This window comes from Amorphotheca resinae, assembly GCF_003019875.1.
Source record: "Amorphotheca resinae ATCC 22711 unplaced genomic scaffold M430scaffold_8, whole genome shotgun sequence".
NCBI lineage: Eukaryota > Fungi > Ascomycota > Leotiomycetes > Helotiales > Amorphothecaceae > Amorphotheca > Amorphotheca resinae.
Genome location: NW_020194478.1, coordinates 1,046,883 through 1,071,770, shown reverse-complemented (window position 1 = coordinate 1,071,770; position 24,888 = coordinate 1,046,883). Strand labels below are relative to the sequence as shown.

Below are 24,888 nucleotides of genomic sequence, written 5' to 3'. Positions count from 1 at the left end.
TTCTTTTTCTATATATCCCTATCCCCCTCCCGTCCCCTCCCTTATGATAATATTCCCTCCCGTCGCTTTCTTGCTGCTAGAAGTAATAACTGTTTTTTGTTATCTCCCGAACGTACCTCGCCAATCCTTCGTATCGCGATCGCATCGCATATGCCCCGTCTGCCTTGGCGGCAATGACGTTGTAAATGGCTGCATTTGTAAGTTCGTCTGGAGCAACACCACCACCACCCAAATATCTGATCTGAACTGATCAACCCCCCCCGTCAAGGACACCCCTTGGTTGGATTTAATGTCGCATACTCCAAGAGCAAGGAAGGACGACGATGGCGACGATGTGGCCAGCGCCGACCCGAACCCGCCGACTGTAGCCTCGTTCTCGCCGGTAACCCTCTCGCACGCGACCTCTGCGAACAAGCAACGGTCCACAATTCTCGTCCACCAAAAGTCGCCGCTCTTAGTCGCGACTCCTCCGCAGATCACTCGAGCGTTGGCCTACTCACATCCCTTCCTGCTGCCTCTCAACAAGCTTGCTGGGTTGCTGACATGGACAACGGGAGATCCGTGGGAGAGCTTCTTGCTTGTGGCTAGCTTCTGGGCCATAGTCTTGTACGGGGATGTGGTGATGCGATGGGCTGGTCCCGTGGTTATTGTTATAGCCCTGATATTGGGGATGTATTCGAGGAGGTATTCCCCTCTCTCATCGACAGGATGGACGGGGGAGAAGGGGCAGAAGAAGGCACACAAGAGGATGGACTCCGAAGCCACGAATACAAAACACCAAAAGACTCTCGATGAGATGGTTGAATCATTGAAGGAGTTCACATCGAGATGCAACGTCCTCTTGGATCCTCTCCTAGAGCTTACCGACTTCCTCTCTACCCAACGAACCGCAACCTCTGCCACCACGCGACCAGCTCTTACCACCCTCCTTATCCGCATACTCCTCGTCACGCCCCTATGGATCATCCTTACACTTCCCCCACTCCAAATTATCACCACCAAACGATTGGTCCTCGTTGCGGGAACACTGTTCCTGACCTGGCATTCAAAACCAGGCAAAGTATCCAGAGCTATCTTATGGAGATCTGCTCTTGTACGCCGGATATGTACTGTAGTAACTGGGCTCAAGTTCACAGACACATTAGCCCCGGCACCCAAAAACTCACCCGAATCCACCCGCAAGCCCTCTGTATACCAAGCGGAGGCATCACATGCTGCAAATGCTGCAGGGAAGAGGAGGCCAGATGCGCCAGGGGTGCGCTTCACGTTTATACTGTACGAAAATCAACGGAGATGGGTTGGCTTGGGCTGGACCACTTCATTGTTTGCGTATGAACGGGCTGCATGGACTGACGAGCATCTAAATCCGGCGCCCTCGAAGGATGACTTCGAATTACCGGATGTGGAGAGTGGTGGCGCAAGATGGCGATGGGTTGAAGGTAGCCGGTGGCTTGTTGAAGGCGCTGGGGAGTTTGACGAAGGAGGTATCAAGGCCAAGCCGGACGCTGATGGCGGGCAAGGTTGGATCTACTATGATAACAAGGTATGCAGTTCTCACAGCACCTTGGGAGTTTTCTATACTAACAAAATGAACAGTGGAGAGATGGCCGACGTGGTCAAGACGGTTGGGGAAAATACACCAGAAGGAGAAAATGGTATCGAGATGCAGAACTGGTTGAAATATCTCCCAGCACCGAGGTCACGCCGTCACCGACGCCCACCCGCAACGCCAATGCCGACGCCTCACAACAAACCCCCAGTGCCAGCAGCGCTTCAGAACCGCCGTCGGGGTACGCAGAAAGTGTCAAGAGTCTCGACAGCACGAAAAGCTCGAAAAGTTCCAAGAGTTCGAAGAGTTCGAGAAGTTCGGGCTTTAGAGCAGAGAGCTTGAGGAAAGGCTCCACGAGGAGTCGGACGAGTAGTTTGAATTTGGGAAGTGATGATGAACAGCCACCTCGGCCTCGAGGAACAGATTGGGGAATTGGTGATGATGCGAGGATGGGATTAGAGTAACTCTTTAAGAGCGATGAATACCTTATTGAAACGATACCACAAAACCCCGGACTCTTTTTTCCACATTGTGATGATCTTGTGATTCGCTGAAATGGAGCATACATTCCCAACCAAGCTTCGTACTCCACATAGAGGCTTTTGTCCTCAATAATGCATATCTATCATATCCCCATACGCCCGTTATAATATACACTGCTATCCCTTCCGCCCCAACCGACCCTCCCCCTTTTCACCCACAAAACCTTAAGCACCCCTGCTAGAGAAGATCTCCATAAGTCCAAAACAACCATAGAACAAAGCCAATGGATAGGCCACCAGGCCCCTCATGGCCCTCATCCTCCCCACCGCACAAAACATGCCCGAACTACTGTACGTACACCAAATGATGGCGAGACTCGTCAACACATAGCCCAGCATTCCATCCATCGGCACCACAATCCCCACCAGACTCGTCAGGACCAGGGGTAAGAGGCAGTAGCCGAGGACGGACGCGCTGCGCGGGAATGTCAGAGTCGAGGATAGACTCGGGGAAGCGGAGTTGGGTGAATGGTGGTCGTGGATTGCTGAGGAGGAAGAGGGGTCGGAGGAGGGCGCGGGAGACATGAGAGCGAGGATCCAGTGGAGCGCGGCGGTGCCCAGGAGGGCCAGACCGTAGATATATCCAAAGTGGACTTTGCCCGATAATAAAAGAAAGGTTCCAAAGAGAAGGAAGAAGAGGACGGGGCCTGCGAGGTCGGAATCGTCCATTATGTGTTGGTCTATTCGCGCCAGGGGATTGAGCACCGCTAATGTCTGTTTTTCGCGGCACGTCAGCTTTTTTGCTTGCTTGCTCACTTACTTATTTCCATTCAGACAGGAGGGAAATGGAGGTGGGGGGGGGATCAATTACTTTGGCTTGGATATGCCCAAAATTAACACCCAACTCCTCCAGCAGCGGCGGTTCCCCATCATACCCCTCGGTGCCAAAAGCAGCCAACCATCCCGTTCGCAATCCTCCCTGCTCGCCCATCCGTCCACTGAGCCCAGGCGGAGCTCCAAATCCCGAGTTAAACCCCCCAGACCCTGGATAGGCCGGGCTTACCGCTGGCGCCCCATATCCATATGCTGCTTGCTGAGGTGTCGCGTGGTCGGGAACCGAAGGGGATGTGTATGATGAAGGGTAGAATTGAAGGTTTTGCGCCGAGGCGCCGTATGGTTGGTTAGGCGGCTGTTGAAAAAACTGGGACATATTGAGGAGCTGTAAAATAGCTCAATGAGTGTCGAGAACTGCGTAAGTTAACGGGAAAGAAAGTGTGGGGTTTATGGGAGCATTGGAAGGGAACTACAGTAAGTAGCGGTGTTCGATTGTTAGACGTGTTTTCTTGAACTTGATAGTGGCCTTGAATGCTAGGCAGCTGTACTAGCTCTGCGTCGGAAAAGGGAGAGCCGATGCGAAAAAGTTGAGATTGTTTCCTTGACATTCATTGCTATACCATCCAATTCCGACCCCCGATCTCAGAAGCTGTGTCTGTTGGGCGTTCTTTATCACAGTATGGTATGTCGCGTACTTGTTCAGATCATGCTTTACTGGGGAAAATAAGAATTATCTTAATTGTTCTTGCTAACTTCCTCCAGGCGCATCGAATAATAACACAAGTCGTCCTGACCGGCTCACGGGTCCTCGGACGAGCCTTCGCAGAAGCCTACAAGCAAGCCAGTGCCTCCTCACAATACGCCAAAGCCCAAGCCAAAAAGAACCCTGGAGGAGCCACTTCATTTGGTGCGAATGGACTCACGCTTGACGAAGCCTGCAAGATCCTCAATGTCAAGCCGCCGCAGAATGGGAAGGCGAATATGGAGGATATAATGGAGAGGTTCAAGAAACTGTTCGATGCCAACGATCCAAAGAAGGGAGGGAGTTTCTATCTGCAGAGTAAAGTGCTGCGGGCGAGGGAGAGGTTAGAGAGCGAGATCCGGCAAGCGGAGGAGAGGGCGAGCCGGGAAGCGGAGCTGAAGGAAGGATGGAAGCCCAAGGTGTTCAAGGACCGGTAGCGTGGAGTTCGGCGTTGGTGGTTGTGGTACCTGCCATGCTGGTAGGCACATGAAGGGGTTGCTCAGAAAACGCGGCCTACATTATTGTCCCGTTGGACGATCGATCCGAGCACAGTCTCAAAATCTTCCCTCTGTATTCGACATAGCCAGGCGTTTGGGACTACACTGTATAATCAGGGATATGGTCAGCATTTACATCGGCCTTGGCGTCCAATATGTATATGTACGATATAAGGTGTGAATGAAGATATTTCTAAGAGCTACAATGACACTACCAGTCTAGACAGGTGGCTCTCCCTCAATACCATAATACAATACTGCGTGAATAGTTCAGTAAGCGCCAAGATAATGCGGTATCAGAAGTCACGATTCGCAGCATTCCGTTCTTGATAACAGTCATATATTGCATATGGCCTCTCACTGAGACGAGACAATCAAGAGGCTGCTGCTGCAAGTCCACCATCTATATCAATAGCAGTGCCAGTAACAAAGCTAGCTCTGTCGCTGGCCAAAAAGCTCACTGTGTATGCCACCTCTTCCGGTAAACCCCATCGCTTCATTGGCGCCCTTCCAGCAACATCACCGAATATCATCTGGTGGTGTCAGTATATCTTCTAGAGATAAAGTAATCTCAACTTACAACTCCATCCTTCCACATGTGCTGAGTCATTCCAGTCGTGATCCATCCTGGGCAGATACAGTTGATTCTGATGCCTTTCTCGGCATAGTCCATTGCATCCGCTCTGGTCAGTCCAAGAACTCCTACAAGTGGTCAGTGATAATCCTACTACTCTCAATATGCTGTTGCAGAATGGATTACCATGCTTGGAGATAATGTAAGGGTTAATATTGTTGATGGCAAGGTGGCTGGTCAACGATCCAACGTTGATAATGCTCCCTCTCGTCTGGAGCTTCAAGCCCGTTCTACGCAACCTCCTATTAGCCATCTTTTATTTCAAGAACAAACCAACAGAATACTCACGTCACATCTCTCATCTCCTGCTTCAACATCTGCTTAATCTGCGCTCTTTGGCAATACCAAACGCCTTTCAGATTCAACCCTAGAACGTTATCCAGGTTGCTAGAACTCTGCTCTGCCATCGGTTTGATATCCCCAGACATGCCTGCTGCATTGAAGCAAACGTCCAGTCTTCCGAAAGTTTCGACGGTCTTGGAAACAGCAGCTTCAACTTCCGCTTCTTGACTACAATCTGCTCCGATTTGAAGTACCGTGGCAGAGGGGTCAATGGCAGCGAGTGATGAAACGGCTGGGAGAAGCCGTTCATGTGTAATGTCTACGATTGCTATGTTTTTGACACCGTCGGCCACAAGGCGTTGAGCTACTGCTAGACCAATTCCAGAGGCAGCCCCTATTCTCTGTTAATCTTGAAGTTCGAGTATGGAGAACGGAGAGCAGTACCAGTCACGAAAGCAACACTGTGTAATGATTAACTAGCTATGCCGGGTAAGAATGGATTAGAAGACTCACCAGTTGGGTGGAAAGTCCGACATCCTGAATGGTGTCCTATTATTCCCAAGACTAGAACCTAGTTTATAGAAATATATGAAGGTCCAACCTCTCTGATCGTCAGCAGGCGTCTTCGATTGGGTTCAAATCAGAAATCAAGCGTGTATGAATTCTGGTAACTAAAGGGTGGGAGGGACTCTGATCATTCTTTATAAGTAGCGACCTAAGAGAATCACTTTGCCGAGAGCCGAATGATCCTTTTGTTACCTGATTCGAGGCTTTCGAGCCCATTGATACCACACTGACTTCCCCGCAATAGAGAGTTGACAACTACCCCGCATTTGTTGTGGTATTGTGTATATATCCGATAATCCGGCAGCCGAGGATTGATCTGGTCTGCACGGAACAATCCACAGAAGTTAACTGATTGATATCAAAGGAGTGTTGATACAGCCTGGATGCCACGATTACTTCGACTCTTTGAACAGACAGGGTCATATAGTTCTGGCATAGCCTAATTACTTCTTAGGCTTTGGTTAATACGAATGCGTTAGTCTAGTGTATGCATATCAAATATTCCATGATACCAGATATTGCCCGCTCCATGATTGCAAGAAAGTCGTGTACAACCACATACAAGACTGCACTGTACAGTTCAAATGTATTGAACGGATGGGATTAATAGTAAAGCAGTATCATAGAATAAGTTATGTAACGCGAAAAAGGTAACTGCTATGCATTAGAAACGTTTCCATACTCAAATATAACAAATACTCTAAGCGCCCACTTGCATGAAGAAAGCTCTCCAAAGCCTACGATCGATTGATGATGAATTTCTGCGCAAGAAGTATTCCTCTCGGTCGCTGTAGGTAGGAATATATTTCACTTGCTAGAGTTTAGCCTTGCAAGCGACAGAAACAGGAAAGTGAGCCAGTAAGCCAGTAAGCCAAACAGTTAAATTAGACGAAACTAGGGATCCAGCTTGCGTATCTCTGGCCTGCTGAACATTTGGACTCTACTATTTTGAGTTCCCTATTCCGTATCTGTGTAAATCTGGCAGACCATTCAATCACTAAACATTCATGAGATTTTCTTCAGGAAACATGGCATATTGCAAGAACTCCTGCAATTTTGCTCAGATACTCGAGCTTCAATGTGACAATATCTAGAACAAAAGCAATGGTTCATCAGAATCAAGAGCACTAGTAATAGTTTGCAGAAGCACTGACTTCACTCAACGTCCTGGATTATAACAGTCACTTGGTCATCAGAAGACATATCTGAGGGACGTATCTGCACTTTTTCTAGTTGAATGCCATTCCATTTACAGGCAGAAGGCATTCACATCGTGCTTGTCAAGGGAAGAGGCTCTCGGAGATGGGTATCTCCGAAGACCTCCCAGGATTGCTCCATTGTTGCGACAACAGTCCTTCCGAGGTCTGTATTATATCAATGATAGTCAAGAGGATAGTTTAAATGTAGAAGTAGAATTCAAACAAAAGTACGTTCCAGAGTGAAGAAGCTCAGAGCAACGGTGAGGTTGTCATCTCATGGGTCTCTAGTGCGCAATTGGTTAGTGTCCGCTCAGGGTAAGGTAATTTTTATTGTGGGGTGCTCTGTCATCGGCAGCTTCATCGGTGAACTTTCTTTAAATAAACAGCGAGTCGAACGCGACCCTGCGCCTTCATCAGCCTTGTCGAGCAACGAAAGACTCCCCAGATGCTACATGACCAGCTTTATGGTCATCGTTGAAGCCTGGGGACGTCGGTCGTAATAGAGACCGCCAGAACGCGTTGATTTTCGTGGACTTCTAGTAATCATGGCTCCGACAAGCAACTCCGCCAAAGCGATGCAGCACAACCGCCCCAGACCGACCGTACCAAAGCCCATTGTGCCTGCTATCCCGCTGCCTTACATTCAGAAGCGCCAGCAGCAGCTAGCAGCACGCGAGAATGCGAAGGAAGAGGCTGCACAAACACAAGTGGTGGAGCAGCAGTCTTCCCCAGCACCATCTCTACCCGAGACAGCCCCCGCCACTGTCAACGGCCCATCCGACACTCATAGCACTGAAAAGTCTGAGGAAGGCGATGGGGCTGCTGGGAAAGCTTTGGCAAGGGACGAGGTCAAACCTACCATACCGGTCCAAGAAAGAGGAGAGCTACGTGGGGTTTCAAACCGGGAGGAGTCAGAGGCTTCAGTCCAAGAGAAGGCATCAGGTAAGCAAAGAATTTCTTATCTCCATCGAGGTGTTTTGAAGCACTTAATAACTGGAAACAGACAAAGCACTTGAGACACACTCCATACCCTCTGACGGACCATCCTCAGCTTCGAGATCGACCTTCCAGATGCCCCCACCGTTTGTTCCCGCAAACCAGAGCCAATCGAACGCAACGGCCTTCAATCCTGTCAAGTTCCCGCCGCAACAAGTCTTGAACGGGCATCATGCTTCTCAAGCCAGTCCTGGAAGTGTTGTATTCGGTGGGTACCCAGAATCCAATACTTCGTCACCTGCGCCACCCCTCTCTGCGGGCAATGTTCCACCATATCCCTTCCAGCAGCTACCCCAGGCTGGACGTCATGTTCATCATCCTTCAAACGGTACCCATACGCAGCATATGACGAACGGTTTCTCCCCACTGGGACCTCCACCTCCGGGGTACTATTTACGCCAAGACAATTTCATGAACCAAGGTCCTGGATCAGAAATCTATGCTCGTCGACAGATGGTGTCATTTGGGCCCCCTAATGGACAGTCGCCTTCAGGCACACCCTCCGGTTTCGACAATCCACGTTTCGGCCCATATGATCCTTCAACACCGCGGAGCTTCCATGGTTCACAGTCTTCAGCTCCGAATGAGCAAGATAATAACCCAGCTTTCTACAGCCAGTACCCGAACGCCGTCAATTCTAGTGGAAGTAATGGTCATATCGACGATGTTCGCCTATACCAGCAGACACGAATGAAACCTCGCCCAGGTACTCAACCATTGGCGCCTCCGCATGGCACATTTCCTATGGGACTATCTCCCGCCGCGGATGACTATGATGGTCTTTTGGCTTACCTGGGAAATCAGTTTGCTGATGCTGAATTGGCCGACTATACTCTCGAGCTTCGTTACTCGGATGATCGCGCTCCTCCGGTCCGTATTCCCGGCCACAATCTCATGTTTGCCCGAAGCCCATACCTGAAAAGCCTCATGAAAGCACAACCCCGAGAGAGCAGTGGCCTGTCAGTTCAACCTCTGTTCATCGAGTCAGACGATCGTTTCTTACGCTCCGATGGCTTCTGGATGGCGGTACAGAGACTGTATGGTGGGCCTCTTTTGGATCTAGGTGCTGCTGCGATGCACCACTTGCCAAGAAGTGCTCGACAGACTTCACCAATGCCTGGCACCCCTGCCGACCGTTTTGACCTTGCGCTCGGATACGCGGCTGCTGGCCGTATTTTGCAAATCCCTCCAGTCATCAATCGAGGTGCAGAAATTGCATGCATGTTAATCAACTGGGACACAGTCGAAAAGGCCCTTGACTTCGCTATAGATGGTGGTCTTGATTCGCAGTGGACTTGTAACACCCAACCAGATCAGACTGTGACTCCAAGTACTTATGGCCCGGCTGTGAATATGATCATCTTTAGCGCGTTGACCTTCATTATTACCTCGTTCCCTCCTAACTTCGAGCTCGATACTTCCGTCCCTGAGCCAAGTCATAACCGCAGACTCCCAACCGTACCCCAAGATCGTTCGGCCGCTCCGAATCCACGCCTGAGTTTTATCAAGTTTGGCGATCATCCAAGCGAAGATAGCGTTAAATCGGAGACCGCAAACTCCATTCCAGTAACCCTTTCAAAGGTCTTGCTCAATCTACCATTTCACCTGCTGAAATTTGTACTGGAGTCTCCACGCTTGGGAAATGTTGAAGGCTGGGCAAACAATACCCTCAGGCAGAAGGCCATGCATGCAGTCATCGAAGAGCGGGAGAAACGCAGACTTAAGATTCTTGCCAGCCCCCATGTTCCGGAAAGGACGCCGGATCAATTTGACGACACTGTACGCTGGCAAGAAGCTGTTGACACTCATGGTGGGCACGAAGGAAATCCGGTGTTGATAAGAACTTGGTTCGAGAAGGGGGTTCCCAGTTCTGACAAGTGATATGTCTTCTAACAGAGGATGACGACTATGGGAGGGCAATGATATGTTTGATTACAGGAGCATTGGCGTTGCATTTGGTTGATGAGTTTCGAGGTCAGTATTACGTCTTCGTCGTAAAAGGAGGAAAGGGTCCTCAGTGACTGAAGTCTCCTTGTTCTGGCTAAACATTAAAGCAAGCGTGGCATTGAGCCTCGCGTTGCATTTGGCACTATGATTGCTGATTGATGGAGGGAATGGAGATATTAAATAAGATCGAATGTGGCCAGCATATCCTTGTAATGAGTAACCAGTACTCTAGGTAGTTATGGAAATGCTATACAAGGTTCTTGATATCTTGCTGCATACGTGATTTGATCGGTAGATTGATCAATAAATTCAGTTCGGAATTTGAATAGACGAACTGCTGACCTGTCAGCCCCAGCGAAGGTCCTCACTCTACCTACCTAGGTACATTAACAAACTCAACTCACGTCATGTAAAACACTTAAAGCTTACCTATATCCAACAGCATGATGACAATAAGTGGAAAGTTGGCAGTAAGTGCTACAAGAATGAGTTGAACTTTTTCTATTTATCATTACGCCTACGAAGGTTCAGGCATAAAGAGACCGACAATAGTCCTAACAGCACCCAGAGGACCCTGTTGTTTGAGCAGCTTATCAAAAGATTCCGGTATCTTCATTAGGCTCTTTCGATCGTCTGCTTGTTGCCCTACATTTGACATCAGTATAAATCCAGATGAAAAAATGAAAAAAAAAAAAAAAAAAAAAGCAAGACAGGAAAACCTACAGCTCTTGGGCAACCGCGCGCTGGCCGATATAAAACTATCTACCTCCCCAGTCCAATCAAACCCAATTCTCCACTCGAGCCTAAGAATCACATCATCCGTAGCTAGTTCCATAGCTGTACGTCCCATCTGAGGCAACAGGTGTCTTCTCGTCCATTTCTGTTTCCGAGCTGCTCCTCCCTCGTCGTCGTGTCCCTCCAGGGGAACTGCATCTTCATCTTCCGTGACCGTTTGCTGACGTTTTCGTTTCTTCTTTCGTTGAAGGGACTGCGCCCTTGCTTCTGCGGTCCCGAACTCGTGTTCGACGGCACACCAGAACCGTGCTCTGAGCACAGAGACCTCGACCCAGCGTCCCATCGCCCAACATATGAGGCCGATATCTTTGGGTAGGGCACCTTCTGGGCTTGAATGCTCCCTTATGAAAGTCCCTAGCTCCTTTTCGGCACATGGAGGCAGTTTCTCGATATCAACTGATGAGATGGTGAGGAGTGAGGAGTCAACAGTCATCGAGAGGCGGGCGGTAAAGAGCCCGGATGGATGGGAAGCGGTAATGAGATGCCGTTGAAGGATTGGTTGGGCTTCTTGGGAGGACGAGTCTGACGCTGTAGGATCTGATGGCAAGAGCGTGATGTTGGATGTGTACCTTAGGGGGCTGAATGCCTGAAGATAAGGGAGGGGATCATCAACTGCGACTGGCAAGTGGGATGGAATAGGTCTGTCCGGGACAGGCAGCCTGATCGAAGAGCGTTTCCTCCTCGATGAAAATGGCAGAAATGATCCAATGGATTGAAATATGCTTTTCGGTTCTTGCTTTGGTTCAGAGGCTGGCTCGGGTGCCGTTGATCGAGCAAGCACAGCTAGTAATTCATCTGGATTCGAGGGTGCTACAGGCGTGGATCTTTTAGACTCGTAATGTAGTCGCAATCTCTCATTCTCCCGACTCGCGAGGGCGATATCTGCTTGCACTTGCTGGAGCTCTTTCAAGAGCTCATCACGAGATTTCTTCTTGTCCGCATGCGGATCTTCGGGGATCGAGAACCTTGCAGACCTTCGACGCTTGGGCTTTTCATGTAGAGGCTCTTTTTGAGCTTCAGGTTCTACATCTTTTACTGGTTCGGATTCCGGTGGCGGCTCTCGTGGCTTTAGGGGTGACGACTTGAGCTTTTTCCCAAAAGACCTATTCTTTCTTGCTCTCTTGCTCGGAGTGTCATGTATGCCTGCAGGGGGAGTAGTTACAACTGGATCAAGAATCCCTAGTTGAGTCGGAGTCGGGGGCAACTCTGGCTCCTCGGGTTCATTCAGGAGTCTGCGTGACGTTGGCGTTGAAGCTTGGAGGTTCTGGGAATCGCTCGCAGGCACGTTTAAAGGCCCTTGGGGCACTGCATTGCCGGATTCAGCGGCCTGGAGAACCGGAGACTGCCGGGGTTGTTCCGGAGGTGCTTCTTCCTCACCTTGTGGCAGAGGGCCATTTGGCGTCACAGGTCGTGGTTCCAATGGCGCTGTTGGAGTTGTCGAGACTGCCGGTTCTTCTGCGCCTTGAACATTGGGTTGCTCGATAGTTGGCAAGGGCTGAGATGCTATAGGTGACCTCCGTAATCCTCTTCTCTGAAACGGATTGATGTCCTCTTCGGGCACTTGAACCTCCTGAGATGCTACTGGGGATCTTCTTAATCCCGCTCTCCTGAAGGGGTTGATATTTTCCTGCAATTCCCCTCCAGCCGTTGCATCTGCTGTGGTAGAACCAAAACTCTTCGGCATCTGCTTAGCTGGAGAACGCGACATTCTCCTCGGCTTCGCAGTTAGTCCACCTCCCACAGATAGTGATCTTCTTGCGCTGGACTGGACGGCCACTGGTGTCCTCCTATCCTCTTGCGGGTCTTCATTTTCTTGAGTAGTTGATCCTAGAGACCCTGCGCCCTCATCGCCCGATATCGCGTCTCGTCCTTCAATACTCGGACGGACTTTCTGCAAAGCGCGCGCAAATACATCGTCTAAATTCCTCCCTCTACTCCCTGATCTCTCGGCGCCGGTCCCAGAAGACGAAGGTCGGTTTAACAATTGAGGGTTATGTCTTGCTATACTCGCCTTCGTGGGAGAGGCAAACGACGGCCTGTCTGGCAGAGTTCTAGCTCCATTCTTGGGGATGGGTATTCGACTTGGAGTTGTCGGCGCGTCGATCGGTACTGATGTTGTTGGCGAAGTTTTGCGCCGCTTCGAGGGTGAGGATTCCATTGGCAGAGATGGCGGTAATGTTCACGGATACTCCATGTTTCGCAAAATAAGTCCTACTTCGAATTGCGCCCCAAACTGTGGTGAGATGACACCGCACTGCAGTGCAGAGGGAGTGAGAGGCGGTGGTGTTTGGGTCGCGTCTGATTCGAGGGACGCGACTCTGAGGGGACCGAGGGGGGAGTTCTAGCGACCAGGCCGACCACGGAAAACGAGCTGCGGGAACTCTACAACGATCTCCTAAAAGAATAGATCGAAATCTCCACGATGCGCATCTTCTCTGATAAACAACCTCAGAGTATCAGGCTAAGTCCTCCTGCTACTTGAGAATCTCAAAAATTACTATGCTGATCACGAGACCCCTTCCCGATGACGCCGAAGTCCGGGGGGGCTGGGCGTCTTCCAAGAAAAATCGCCGTTGAGCCTCTCTTGAGATACCTCCCTCTCTAACATAAAGAATGGAAACACGATTTCTGGTCCGCGCATCTCAGCGCTTAAGAGTTCATTCTCGCGTCCATCACCTCCGGCGCCAACAACATCTCTCGAATAATTCCAGACCCTCGACTGAACAAGCCAATCCCATAGGGGAGTACTATGCCTCGATCCTCGAAGCCTCGACCCAAAAACCAGAAAGCAAGCCGCCCACCACCGCCTCCTCTGCCGCCAATGAACCGGGCATATCTACCTCGTCAGATAGCGAATCCACAGAAGATTCCGGGCCTTCAATCCTGTTCTCCTCGCGGCTCTCCTCGCCACTGGAACGGCGAAGTGAGATCCAGCGCAAGAGCACCTTAGTCGCAGGCGTTTGGGTGCCTCCCCGCCCTGATGAACCAGATAACTGCTGCATGAGCGGGTGCGTAAATTGCGTGTGGGATCGGTACCGCGACGAGTTAGAAGAATGGGTTGCGAAGAAGAAAGAAGCCGATTATGCATTGAAGAAACAGAAACTACGTGAAGATTCGGGGAAGCCAGGGCGAGAGGTTCCTAGGATGGCTGATAGGGCTGGTACTCCTGGCAGGATGAGTGAAGCGGAGACGAACGCCGCGCTAGTTATGGACGACGATGGGGGTGGGAGCGAGGGACTTTGGGGTACTGGACTAGACACGGACTTGACCAGCGACGACCTATTTCAGAATATCCCGGTGGGCATCAGAGAGTTTATGAAACAGGAGAAGAGGCTGAAGGAGAAGCATGCTAGAGAACGTGCTAGTGGTGGATAGGATAGATGATATACGATATAGACAAGTGATAGAATGTGACATGAGGAAAATGTACTTCAGGGCTGCATACAGTTGGCTATTCTTGCTGGATGATGCGTATTATTCCCATCCAAACTTCCAAAGCCATTCACCTAGCCCACAAGAGGTCATGGATGTTGTTACACGTTCTCCCCGGTCCCTCAATTCCACCGTATAGCCTCATTATGTTACAGGATTAATCGATATCCACGCCCTTGGTCCTCAACTCCGCCTTCGCAAGATCAATCTCCTTCATAAGCTCCGCGTGCGCCTCTGGCACATCGTTGAACGTAAAGACTCCCCAGCCAAGTTTGAATAGAAGGTAAGCACCGAAGGTAACGAGGGCCCAGAACGGCAACTATTTCAGATGAAGGACGTTAGCTAGGCGAGTCTTGGATTGGTAGAAACATGGAGGGCTAGATCTAGAAGACGAGGACTGAGATGGAGCTCGTCCTGCTCTTCCCAGAGTTCTTGGAGATGAGATATGGAGGGTTCCGTGGTAGGCGATTGCCGGAGCGAGGGCACGGAGGAAAGGGAGTATAGGAAGACGTTGCGTACGAAAGGTATTATTTCATTTGAGATCAAGGCTGGCAGAGGAATGAGTCCGAGGTAGAGGGCCAAATAGAGCTGTAATTCGTGTTAGCTCGTGCAGCTATGCGGTCGTTGTGTATAGCTTGAGGGGCGCATACAGAAGTGACAAGGAGGCCGACAGAGACGGTTTGCTGTGCTCGGGTCATGATTGCAACCAAATGGTATGCTGCTGATGACAATACCAACGTATCGAATGACAAAGGAGTGTGGTTCGTAAGGAGCTGGTTGTTCAGCTCAGTGAGGACACTGTTGGCAGTCGCGAAAATCGGTCATTCCGAGGCGTCTTCACGTGATGCTACTTCAACAAACGCGTCTGTCTCGAGTCTAAAGCAACAAACAACAAGCCTGGATATGTCGGAGGAAGCGTGTTCTTTGATTTATCTTGTTGGATTAGATATTGGTTGATTGCTATGTCTTATAATTAAGGGGCACATAATTAAGATATGGCGAATATCTGTCATGGCGCTGTTCCTACTGAATGTCCATCAAACAGACATTCATAACATCCACGCCCTTCTGTACACTTGAAAAGCCTGGCAATCAATCCTCTACTCATGTCGATAGGACAACGAGGAATGACAATAAGCCAGCGCAATGTCATGATACTACATTTCTTCATATGCATGTCACCACATACAGCAGAAGAGCAGTCGTCAAGCTACTTACTTCCCAATATACGTGGTACAGAGACAACGGGTCCTTTGCCCAGAGGCCTTCAGAAATTGCGTGGATACCTCTTCTAGAGGTCGTACGTGCACCTTCTCTGTCATTGCCTTACTCGAATACCGCAACGCCGCAGTTCTAGCGTTGGGGGTGACAAGATCTCTTCTTCAAGTCCCAGCATCAAGCCAAGATCTCAATGAAAAGTATTAACGACAAGAGCCGTTGTGTGCAATCAAAAATTCCCCCGATTACGTGACCGAAGCCAAGTAAACGATTCTCGTCGCCCCGATGTGCAATGGAGGACTCGTATCGCCAGCCCCTGATTCTTGAGCCAGGGCACTGTCAAGAAGGTAAGTATGATTTTTGAAAGAGGGTGCGGGAGGCAGCGAGTATTTATACTCCAGAAATCCTGGAAATCCGCTAGTTCTCGCTAGATCTCGCTTGCAATTGTTTGCAGTGTTTGTGGATGTCACGTGTAGGTGTCTTGGCAGGTGGGTCCTTGATGCCTCACATGATTCTCAGGCTTTAAGGCTGCAGCACACGCTAGGCAGCAACTTTGTGCCTTAGGCGAAGAAGCTAATTTTCAGAAAATTGCAGATGTGCGAAGCCCTACCCTCTCGCTAAAAATCTTCGTGGGATTGTCGCCGTTGATTGACATCCAATTCGAACTTCCTCGACGACGACCCGACGACCAACGACTTCTTGATCGCACCTCGACAAAATGGCGATCAAGCACAACCAGCAGATCCCTCACAACCGTACGTCTCATTTCGCACTGTTCAGTATAAACAGCATGCTAATTGGAGGTAGATTTCCGAAAGGATTGGCAGCGACGAGTTCGAGTTCACTTCGACCAGGTAAAATATACATACAGAAGCAGCATGGGAAGGGGAAACTAACAATCAACAGCCTGGCCGAAAGCTGAGACGCCGTAATGCCCGTCTCGCAAAGGCTTCCGCCGTCGCACCTCGCCCAGTTGACAAGCTGAGACCTATCGTCCGATGCCCAACTATCAGGTACAACCGACGTGTACGAGCTGGACGTGGTTTCACCTTGGAGGAGTTGAAGGTAACCTATTCTTGGGATGTCAGGCTTGTACGGTTCTGACAATACGTAGGAAGCTGGTATCCCCCGCAAGCTGGCGCCCACAATCGGTATCTCCGTTGACCCCCGCCGCCAAAACCTCTCCACCGAGTCCCTCGCCGCGAACGTTGCCCGCCTAAAGGAGTACCGCGCCCGTCTCATCCTCTTCCCCCGCAAACTCGGCCAGCACAAGCAGGGTGATGCTTCCAAGGAGGAGGTATCTGCTGCCAAGGACACAGTCACGAGCGTCAAGCGCTCCCTGCCTATTGTCCACGCCGACACTACCATCAAGGAGATCAAGAAGAGCGATATGCCTGCGCCTATTGAGGGTGGTGCTTACCGAAAGTTGAGGGATGCGAGAAGTGAGGCGAGATTGGCTGGCAAGCGTGAGAAGCGGGCAAAGGATAAGGCTGAGGAGGCCGCTGCTGCTAAGAAATAAATGGCATAGGTTGCTAAAGGGTCTTTTGTTTCTATGCTGGTTTCGATGGATGGGTGGAGGTCACAATAGCAGTATTCTACAATGCTTAAGTGTACTTTCATGAATGCAACGGCTTTGCGCATCTATTGGGTACAGATTGGGAAACGATATACTTGCAAGTGATGCAACGTGCTCGGAATGGGTTGCTTGGTCTAAATGGAGAGTTCTGTTACGCATTTTGTCTGTGTCGCTGGGCTTGAGCAGCACAATGGAACTCATGTGTTCCACGTGATATAGTCGACACTTGAGCCAGGTAAGGGAGGTGCTCTATGACTCTATTTGCCTTGTTTTGTTTGCACCTGCCTCCGTATTGCAACCAAGTGGTTTGCGCACTTCTATAAAGTATCGGGCCTCGCTGTTTGATGATCTACTTTTTACACTGATTCATTCAATCAAATCCATTCAAAAGCACAGACACGCCAGTCTCTTTGTACCGTCTCACATCTACAGCGCACTTCTCCTTGTCTCCAGTCCTACACGAAAGCAAGCTTCAACTACCAATCACACAAGTCAAACTCGAGGATATCAACCCATAAAGGTCCCAGAGCCCACCTTCTCGCGAAGCAGCCATGGCCCCAAAGGAAGGAGAGGATAGCAACAAGTCCCCTGCGACTGTCAAACCCAGCTCGGATTCACCATCGACCAGCAAGACGTCGGATCCCACGAGTCAGAAGGCCGCTGAGGAACCTACCAAAGCTTCTGCAACCCCAGACACAGGCGAGAAGAGAAGGTTCAAAGGGAAGTCTGATAACTGCCCGCGCTGTGGTGCACCAGGCTCCTTGGGAGATTGCAAATTATGTGGATGGAATGGAGGCTTTGGCATCTCCGGCCCAAACTGATTCTTCCCATGGAGTGGTTACTCTGAACTGCGATCCATTGAGGAGATCGGTTCATATTGAGAAGGAGAAAGGCGGGCATTCAATTACTTTTCTTGATTCACAACGTAGCAGCACCCATGTATGGCAGTTCAGGGGGTTTGGTGATTCATTGAGTTGTCAGGCTGGCTGGCACTGTAAGCATCTTCAATCTCGTCCGCAAAGCTATTATGCTGACTTTGCGATGGAATGAAGCCCTTGACATTTTACGCTCCTGTCTTGACGGCAGGTCTTGGAGTGTGAATCGCTGCATTTCTTATCATACATCCACATGGACGGTCCCTCAAAAGCTTCATAACGAGTGTTGCTCCAAAACAGACTACTTCAATCTCGCAAACACCTTCATCAAGAACCTTCAAAGTGGTCTCGACACCGTCTTCAACTACAAACAGCCTGCCAGCATCATCGATTAGCAGCCACCCAGCGTTTTCATTGCACAACTATCAAAGTACTATAATAATCACAATGGCCAGCAGCATCGCATCGACCTCCTACAACTGTCCTTCCTATGTGTGGAGCTAAGAAATTCCAAGGATCTTGCTACAACTATTACACCCTCGAGTTTCTGCGTGCTCGACTAGCTGGTGGTAGGAACAAGCATTTCGCCGGACGGTTAGCCTACATTGAAGAATCCTAACTGGGGTAGGGCCAAATGTATGAAGCCATGACATTAGCCAGCCTTGCAACTTACCTCGAGTAGCTGAGAAATCACACACATTATTTTTCCTTAATGACTGATTGACCGCAGGGAAACTTCTGTGAATCCCAAGTTGGAGACAGTGATTCAGCAACCCTTTACCCCCTGAACCCTAAACTGCGGATTGCCATATGTAAACTCCTGCAAGCTACTGATTCACAAGAGAGAAGGACCGAATAGTTCCTGAATAACTTTCCTGCACTGTTATTCAGTGATATCAAAAAGACTTAATAGGGTTAGTTCCCCAGAACCTCCCCTCCTCACTGGCTGCTCCATGTTCGTGACCGAAACGAAGGCAGTGAATGGCACAAGTCCCATGATTCAAAAGAATCCCTTGGCTGTCACGACTTCTAGAGCCTTCCTCAGCCTGCCGAATAAGGAGGAGGTACCCTTTTCCCCTGCCGTATGGAGACCATTCACTATCATTTCAAAGATTCACAGCACAATTACTCGCTCCTTTCGAGTCCTCGGGTCCTCTGCTCGAGTATTTATACTCCGCTTCCTTGCTCTCAATTTCTTCTTTCTTTTTTCGAGATATCAGCACAAGAAAGAAGGTTGAAATATACAGACCAGAGACCAACCAAACATCAAAAGCAAAAAGAAAGACCCCCGATATCCATACCCAGAGACCCCAAAACCCAAACTATCTTGCTCGAATTCCCGCCGCTTGAAAGAAGCTCGACAAGGTACAGCACGAAGAAAAATACCCCCCCAAAGAAAGAAGGCATATCTGACCTTCCAAAGCGACAGCAAGGGAGATAGATATGCCGGAATCATCGGCGGCTGGTGCGATGTCTAGTGACAAGGATGGGGAGGATCCGGTGTCTGTCTGCCCTACTTGCGGCGCGGACGAGTATTCGGGCATCTGCTATGCGTGCAGTGCTGGGACGGGGTTTGGCAACTATGGGTATACGCGCTGTGGACGGAGAAAGAAGGGAAGGCGGGGAAAGCGTGGTGCTGGGGATGGAGGAGAGGATGGAGAGGAGATATATGGGTTGGGGGGTTGATCTTAGGGTCGAAAGGGGAAAAAAAGGGGGGGGGGGGTCGTTGGGCGTTCCATTTGAATACGATTTTTCATGCTGGAATGAATTAAATACCAAAGAATAAAACATCTTGTATCCTTTTAATACAGCGGTGATGATAATGTGATAATGACATAACACAGCCGAAGACTTGACCCTTGAGCGCTGGAGTTGGGAATTGAGATAGGCTCCAGACTAGAATTCGATCATAACTTCGACCTCAAAGCGCCAGAAACTCCAACGTTACGAGTCCGAGGTCGTAATACTGAAAACAATGCCATGCGGGGATTTAAATAACACCTAAGCTAGCATTTGTATGTTAGGATGACGGACTATCGAAACCCCCCCCCCCCTTTTTCTTCTTTCTCGGCAGGAGAAAAGGGGGTCAGCGAAAAGGTACCTAGAAACCATCATCCAAGCCAGCCAACCAACACACAAAGCACCTCATCCAAAACCGTCTACCTCATATAACCAAAGTCTAGTCCATCCCGTATCTCAAACCATCTCGTTATTCTTTTCCTCAGCAAGAGAAGTAAGTAGGTAAGCTATTTCCAAGATCAGAATATTCACGAGTAAGAACAGAAAGAAGAAGAAATGAAGGAATGAAGTTGATTTGATTTGAATATCCCTTGGCTATGGATGGTTATATAGGTATAGAAGGAGACTGTTTTTAGTGTTGGGTATAGAAGAGGAAATTGAGCTCAAAAGAGAGAGATTGGAGGATGGTGAGGATCGGGGGAGTGGTGAAAAAAAAAGTGGGGGGGGGGGGGGGGAGGGAGGGGTGCTTGAGATGTAATGTAATGTATTCTGGAATGAAGGCTCAATTGATGGGAAGTGGATAGATATATTTGGTTGCTTAAGAACAAACAGCAAGAAGATCTCGCGTTATGCGGAGAAGGAATTGGGGTGTGTTCGTTCATATGAATATGAATATGATTATTCAGAAGGATGGAACAAAAAAAAGCAAAATTCGAGGTACTCTCCGCCATTGGGATTTATCATCTTACTGAATAAATCCTCTTGGACCTTGCTCCAACTTTTGTATGCATCGAATACCAATGATCAATGAATGAATGAATGAACTGGATAGCGAAACCCAGAGAGAGAGAGAGGATTAAGAACAGATATTTATCACTAGCTAACTACTTATTTCTCGAAAGAAGAAAAGAGAAAGAAAGCTGTAAACCCGATGAATCAAACGTCTATACAGTTTAGGGACCGAGCATATATAGGTATGTATGTATGATGAGGACCCTAACTAGAGAACAGAACTCCTCGAGTAGGAGTCGTGTAGGGTTCAAGACACAGAATCTAGATGGCTGTCTGTCTGCTCATGTTCGAGGACGTGAAGGAGAATTGGGGATACGCTATCTTCGAGGAAGCGTATCGCGCAAATATAGAGAGGGATGGATGTTCTAGCAAAGGAATCTCCAACATATAGCGAAGAACAATAAGTATCTTGCTAGTTCAGGCCGCAGAATTTACCTTACTTACCGTTCGTTTATGGATGTATATAAACGGGATTTATTCGTTTCTGCATCTGAGGCTAGATATTCACCGACTCACTAACTTGCTGATTGATCCCTTGCAGCCAATCTGAAAGGGGGGTCAGACAACAGGAGCGGTTCTGAATCTACCCCTAATCACGGGTAGAGTGATTCCCGGACTAGATATTATATATCTCTGTCTGCAGTATGGATGGAAATAGGTAACTTGAACATAGAAGAGGATTGAATGAGAGAATAAAAGCTGGATGGGAGGTGTAGCGCAGCAGTAGATGCTTGGAAGTCCCTTGATATATCTCCCCTGATTTTCTTGAGACCTAGAGCTAGCTAGCTTCTCCTGAAGGCGTTGATCCTTAACGTAAGTCCCAGATAGGAGAAGAAGAAGAAGGTAAAATAGGGGAAGGAGTCTGAGTCCAAGTCCGGATTCGCCATCTGCGAACTAGATGAAGCAGATTTCTTGCTTGCCACGAGGAGACAACACGGGACACTTCCGCTGAAGAGCGGGATGGCGCAATCCCCTTCTCGGGGGAGGAGTAGATCAGAGGTTATGCCACTTCTGTTTGTCTCTCTTGACGTCCATATGCTTTCTAGAAAAAAGAAAAGAAAAGGAAAATGGAATAAAAAACAGAAACACCCAGCTACTCTATACTCAACTTTCCAACCAGCAGACCAGCAGATCGTAATCAACGCACTGAAAACATAGGTATCCTCTTTATTGAAATAAAACAAAAATAAAACCGCAGAAAAACACAAATCTTAAATTCAAATTACCTTGTAGCAGTTCGCATAGCTGCGTGTTATTCCCCAGATGATGGTGTCTCACTTACCTGACGCGCTGCAAATTAAAGTTAAACAACCACTTTTATTTCTTAACTTCTGTACCACTATGGGCTGCCCGCCTTGTTCCTAGTGGGAACTTAAAAATAGCGCGTTGGAATGTAAACAACAACAGTTGACATGCGCGTGGATTATGCGGCGCGATACTGTAGATGTATGTATATGTATGTAAAGAATGGATGGATGGGATCGGATCGTGGATGGACGTCTGTGCGCCGCAGGATGGGGAAGAATTGGGAGAGAGGGTTGGTTTGGGGAAGTTTGGGGGGGGGGGGGGAAGGGGGAAATGAAAACGGAATGAGATGTTTGTTTGTTTGTTTACTTGTGTATCCTCAGACGCGTCGAGAAGGTCATTAATCTCCGCATCCCGAAGGCCTGGGCTGGATGAGCTGGGACTGCTGGACGGGGCGTGATGAGAGCGAGGGATAGGAATCATGGGATTGCGGGGAGATCATCTACAATAGATGGCGCTGGGAGGATATGTATCTCGTGGCAGATTTGCGAGATCGAGAGATCAGACGGCGATATCCCACAATTCCAGGATCCCAGCGCCGGCACAGCATCGTATACGATTATCTCGTGGCAGATTTGCGAGATCGAGAGATCAGACGATGATATCCCAGAATCCCAGAATCCCAGCGCCGGCACAGCATCGTATACGAGTCAACGGCTCGAATCCCTCACTCCGAGCTGCCAAAGATGGATATGAGGTTAGATGACTGCGGTCTCCAGAATCATAGAATTCGATAGAGCACAACACTATCTACACATACCCACATGATGTGTTCTGGAGCGTAATCGAGATTACATGGTTGCAGATGAATCAGGTACTGTAGGTATGTATCCATATTCCCCTCTATAAAGGTACGGAATAGACCCATCCTTATAGTTCTGGCAGAAGCCCGACTAGCAAGAATCAAGACATGAAGGTTCTTTTTTGCTTTCTTTTTTGTTTACTTTTTCGGGGCCCGGAAATCGGTGGTACATGGATGATCAAAGTTCCAGAATTCTGGATTATGCGAGATGAGGTTTTGCTGAGATATCGATGTTGAAATTAATGCAACACCCGAGGGCGATAGCGCGGCTCTATACCCGGGCGGTGATCCATATCCTGTGCGGGCTTGTCCGACGCTCTGGAATCCGGGATAGTCATGGATTCTTCACTATTGGTAGTAGTTGTAATTTGGCCTGTAGCACCGCCGTGTGCTGAGATGATGGGGATTGGGCAAGGCCAAGTAGCTAAGGTACATAGGTACTTTATCTGAGAACGAGATCAGGTGACTAGCCCGCGCGGATGCGCTCCCCGCCAAAGGCCTAACGCAGTCAACCAACAGTTGGCCGAGGAGTTGGGCGGAGAGAGCGCGGCTATTGGCGCAAGGAATCGGTTGCAGAATCTGAGAAGCTGAGAAAGAGAGCCTGGGCCTGGGTTATCCTGGATCAGAGGCCTGAGGACGGGTCGCTTGACTGTTCCTGCGTAGAGCCGGACGCCGGACGGTACCTGCGTAAGGCGACGTTCATATTGCTGGACAACGTATCACACCCGGGCCGTTCATATTATCCTTGTTCAGATGCTGCACTGGTCCGCGGCCTTGTGGTTCGGAGTAGAATCTTTTGGCTTTTCTCGTTGGACTCTTCATTCAATCTTGCCTCAATTTTCTCCATAGAACTCTGAAGCTAATTTGCTCCAGCCGACGTGGCACGCGGGGTGGCCGCTTCTTTGTAACTATTACTGAGAGATTGGTGCCTATTATGGTACTACTGCAGAACCACTGGCCCTAAGGCTCCGGGATCACCACCAGTGTCTCTTGATTCTCGAATCTAGATACAGAACGGTAGTAGCAGTGTCGTAGTAGAAGAACGACAACCCTACAGAGTAGAATAATCCTAGAATCACATGGCTTCCCGACTCTCGGGAAGCGTTGGGACGGGGGATCCGTCCTGAAAAAAGGGGCCGGCGTAGACAAGCGTCAGGTACATCCAGGTACGTACAGTTGCTGATTGGCCTGCGCAGGGCCCGGTCGCCACCGTCTGTGTTTCCGTCTCCGGCGTCTCGGTGGGTAGTGGGTACGGGCCCGGCCTTGTCCCTGAAGAATGCCTGCCCCTTTCTGGACCACGCGACAGCCGCCAGGATGTCCGTTCGACTACTACTTATTAGCAAGGACTGTCGGGGCACTGATCAGCACCTTGAGATGGGGAATCCTGCGACACCACGGCTTTAACTCCGTACGGAGTAGTTGGGCGGCGGAGTTGAGACAGGGAGGCAAGCGAAGGCGAGGGAAGGACGGGGAAAGGGCAGACAATGGAGAAATGAAAAGAAGAGAGGGAGAAGAGAGAAGAGAGGAGTGACGAGAGAGCCCCTCCTTTTGATGGAAGACAATCTTTGTCTTGCAGGAGAGACTCAAGGGAGACAGAGGGAGACATCAGAGGCGGGGACAGTGCTGCAGTAGCCGAGTGACTTCGTATGCAAAGGCGGCTGTCTCTGAGAAAGCCTGAAACCTTGAAATGTTCCGACGACGGTGGCTGCCGTGGATCGCAAGATTCGCACTGGCAGCTGGCCATTATTACGGGGCCATCTGACGACACACTGACAAAGTCAACAAAGCAATAATAACAATGCCCTGTACGGAGTAGTGTGGAGTAGAAAAAGCACAGAAGGAATCACAATGGAGCAGCGGCCAATCAAGCCGGACGGGCCGTTCGGCCAAGTCTTATAAGGCGGAAAAAATCTGACCATCTAAGGTTCTGATCAGGCATCAGAGACTTTACTCGGTAAGAGAAGCACGGTAGATGATCATATAATCCAAGTAGTAATCATATAATCATACCAGAGGCCAACAGGACGGGCGAGAGAGCCCGAGCGCAGACGACTGAGGGAAGACAGAGGGGAGATCGCGGCTGAAGCGCAGGAGACACGATACGAGAGGACGCAGCAGTGCAGCACGTTGTACAGGAGCGCTTGCTCCCCTAAATTTCGCATGCGGTTGCAGCAGCAGAAACAGAAAACAGTCGAGGGAGCAAAGGTCTGGATGCATTGATTTGATTTGCGCAGGGCGGAAGCAGAGCTTCAACCCGCGGGGGCACCGGGGCGCGGGGACGGGATGTGATTGGGGCTCGGTGGAGAGAGAGAGAGTCCGCCCTTTCAACCGTCGGGAGCATGGCCGTTTGCAACGCTCAACTCTCGCACCTCAACGGGTCGGGGGGGGGGGGGGGGGCCAGTGGC

The 24,888-nt window shown here is 49.6% G+C and overlaps 10 protein-coding genes across 10 annotated transcripts; 6 read left to right on the top strand and 4 right to left on the bottom strand.

Moving 5' to 3' along the window:
* Positions 1–289: 289 nt before the first annotated feature.
* M430DRAFT_29115 (hypothetical protein) lies at positions 290–2,013 on the top strand (the record flags this gene model as incomplete). The annotated part of the gene is made up of 2 exons (XM_024865847.1): positions 290–1,543; positions 1,597–2,013. The coding sequence occupies 2 exons, from the start codon at positions 290–292 to the stop codon at positions 2,011–2,013; spliced, it is 1,671 nt and encodes a 556-aa protein (XP_024719709.1).
* A 243-nt stretch (positions 2,014–2,256) lies between these two features.
* Positions 2,257–3,241, bottom strand: M430DRAFT_105117 (hypothetical protein; the record flags this gene model as incomplete). The annotated part of the gene is made up of 2 exons (XM_024860978.1): positions 2,257–2,805; positions 2,903–3,241. 2 exons carry the CDS (start codon positions 3,239–3,241, stop codon positions 2,257–2,259), a joined length of 888 nt encoding a protein of 295 aa, XP_024719708.1.
* Positions 3,242–3,474: 233 nt separating this feature from the next.
* On the top strand, positions 3,475–4,541 carry M430DRAFT_123796 (hypothetical protein). Its single transcript, XM_024861891.1, has 2 exons — positions 3,475–3,547; positions 3,628–4,541. The coding sequence occupies exons 1-2, from the start codon at positions 3,545–3,547 to the stop codon at positions 4,042–4,044; spliced, it is 420 nt and encodes a 139-aa protein (XP_024719707.1). The 5' UTR covers positions 3,475–3,544; the 3' UTR covers positions 4,045–4,541.
* M430DRAFT_123795 (hypothetical protein) lies at positions 4,436–5,677 on the bottom strand. The gene is made up of 6 exons (XM_024861890.1): positions 5,534–5,677; positions 5,465–5,481; positions 5,027–5,414; positions 4,865–4,968; positions 4,685–4,806; positions 4,436–4,637 (listed from the first exon to the last, which is right to left on the bottom strand). The coding sequence occupies exons 1-6, from the start codon at positions 5,554–5,556 to the stop codon at positions 4,479–4,481; spliced, it is 813 nt and encodes a 270-aa protein (XP_024719706.1). The 5' UTR covers positions 5,557–5,677; the 3' UTR covers positions 4,436–4,478.
* Positions 5,678–7,159: 1,482 nt separating this feature from the next.
* On the top strand, positions 7,160–9,708 carry M430DRAFT_59755 (hypothetical protein). Its single transcript, XM_024868819.1, has 2 exons — positions 7,160–7,728; positions 7,790–9,708. The coding sequence occupies exons 1-2, from the start codon at positions 7,332–7,334 to the stop codon at positions 9,661–9,663; spliced, it is 2,271 nt and encodes a 756-aa protein (XP_024719705.1). The 5' UTR covers positions 7,160–7,331; the 3' UTR covers positions 9,664–9,708.
* A 420-nt stretch (positions 9,709–10,128) lies between these two features.
* M430DRAFT_67714 (hypothetical protein) lies at positions 10,129–12,798 on the bottom strand. Its single transcript, XM_024869305.1, has 2 exons — positions 10,453–12,798; positions 10,129–10,374 (listed from the first exon to the last, which is right to left on the bottom strand). Exons 1-2 carry the CDS (start codon positions 12,680–12,682, stop codon positions 10,247–10,249), a joined length of 2,358 nt encoding a protein of 785 aa, XP_024719704.1. The 5' UTR covers positions 12,683–12,798; the 3' UTR covers positions 10,129–10,246.
* Positions 12,799–12,919: 121 nt separating this feature from the next.
* M430DRAFT_35872 (hypothetical protein) lies at positions 12,920–14,075 on the top strand. The gene has a single exon (XM_024866831.1). The coding sequence runs from the start codon at positions 13,138–13,140 to the stop codon at positions 13,897–13,899; it is 762 nt and encodes a 253-aa protein (XP_024719703.1). The 5' UTR covers positions 12,920–13,137; the 3' UTR covers positions 13,900–14,075.
* Positions 14,076–14,109: 34 nt separating this feature from the next.
* Positions 14,110–14,726, bottom strand: M430DRAFT_67712 (hypothetical protein). Its single transcript, XM_024869304.1, has 3 exons — positions 14,607–14,726; positions 14,476–14,544; positions 14,110–14,275 (listed from the first exon to the last, which is right to left on the bottom strand). Exons 1-3 carry the CDS (start codon positions 14,652–14,654, stop codon positions 14,114–14,116), a joined length of 279 nt encoding a protein of 92 aa, XP_024719702.1. The 5' UTR covers positions 14,655–14,726; the 3' UTR covers positions 14,110–14,113.
* A 1,166-nt stretch (positions 14,727–15,892) lies between these two features.
* Positions 15,893–16,693, top strand: M430DRAFT_51736 (hypothetical protein; the record flags this gene model as incomplete). The annotated part of the gene is made up of 4 exons (XM_024868251.1): positions 15,893–15,929; positions 15,982–16,028; positions 16,081–16,239; positions 16,289–16,693. 4 exons carry the CDS (start codon positions 15,893–15,895, stop codon positions 16,691–16,693), a joined length of 648 nt encoding a protein of 215 aa, XP_024719701.1.
* Positions 16,694–16,825: 132 nt separating this feature from the next.
* Positions 16,826–18,095, top strand: M430DRAFT_43362 (hypothetical protein). Its single transcript, XM_024867614.1, has 3 exons — positions 16,826–17,530; positions 17,586–17,744; positions 17,803–18,095. Exons 1-3 carry the CDS (start codon positions 17,302–17,304, stop codon positions 18,018–18,020), a joined length of 606 nt encoding a protein of 201 aa, XP_024719700.1. The 5' UTR covers positions 16,826–17,301; the 3' UTR covers positions 18,021–18,095.
* Positions 18,096–24,888: the final 6,793 nt, after the last annotated feature.

Bases quoted from the DNA above. Each gene is read 5' to 3' on its own strand.
- M430DRAFT_67714 (XM_024869305.1), bottom strand. From the start codon at position 12,682: ATGGAATCCTCACCCTCGAAGCGGCGCAAAACTTCGCCAACAACATCA. The intron at 10,375-10,452 runs GTAGGTTTTCCT...TGTCAAATGTAG, and splicing joins CGCGCGGTTGCCCAAGAGCT to GGCAACAAGCAGACGATCGA.
- M430DRAFT_123795 (XM_024861890.1), bottom strand. From the start codon at position 5,556: ATGTCGGACTTTCCACCCAACTG. The intron at 4,969-5,026 runs GTGAGTATTCTG...GAGGTTGCGTAG, and splicing joins CAGGAGATGAGAGATGTGAC to AACGGGCTTGAAGCTCCAGA. The intron at 4,807-4,864 runs GTAATCCATTCT...GACCACTTGTAG, and splicing joins TTACATTATCTCCAAGCATG to GAGTTCTTGGACTGACCAGA.
- M430DRAFT_67712 (XM_024869304.1), bottom strand. From the start codon at position 14,654: ATGACCCGAGCACAGCAAACCGTCTCTGTCGGCCTCCTTGTCACTTCT. The intron at 14,545-14,606 runs GTATGCGCCCCT...CACGAATTACAG, and splicing joins TCGGCCTCCTTGTCACTTCT to CTCTATTTGGCCCTCTACCT. The intron at 14,276-14,475 runs GTACGCAACGTC...CATCTGAAATAG, and splicing joins CAAATGAAATAATACCTTTC to TTGCCGTTCTGGGCCCTCGT.
- M430DRAFT_59755 (XM_024868819.1), top strand. From the start codon at position 7,332: ATGGCTCCGACAAGCAACTCCGCCAAAGCGATGCAGCACAACCGCCCC. The intron at 7,729-7,789 runs GTAAGCAAAGAA...AACTGGAAACAG, and splicing joins AGTCCAAGAGAAGGCATCAG to ACAAAGCACTTGAGACACAC.
- M430DRAFT_43362 (XM_024867614.1), top strand. From the start codon at position 17,302: ATGGCCCCAAAGGAAGGAGAGGATAGCAACAAGTCCCCTGCGACTGTC. The intron at 17,531-17,585 runs GTGGATGGAATG...CTTCCCATGGAG, and splicing joins CTTGGGAGATTGCAAATTAT to TGGTTACTCTGAACTGCGAT. The intron at 17,745-17,802 runs GTAAGCATCTTC...GATGGAATGAAG, and splicing joins TTGTCAGGCTGGCTGGCACT to CCCTTGACATTTTACGCTCC.
- M430DRAFT_35872 (XM_024866831.1), top strand. From the start codon at position 13,138: ATGGAAACACGATTTCTGGTCCGCGCATCTCAGCGCTTAAGAGTTCAT.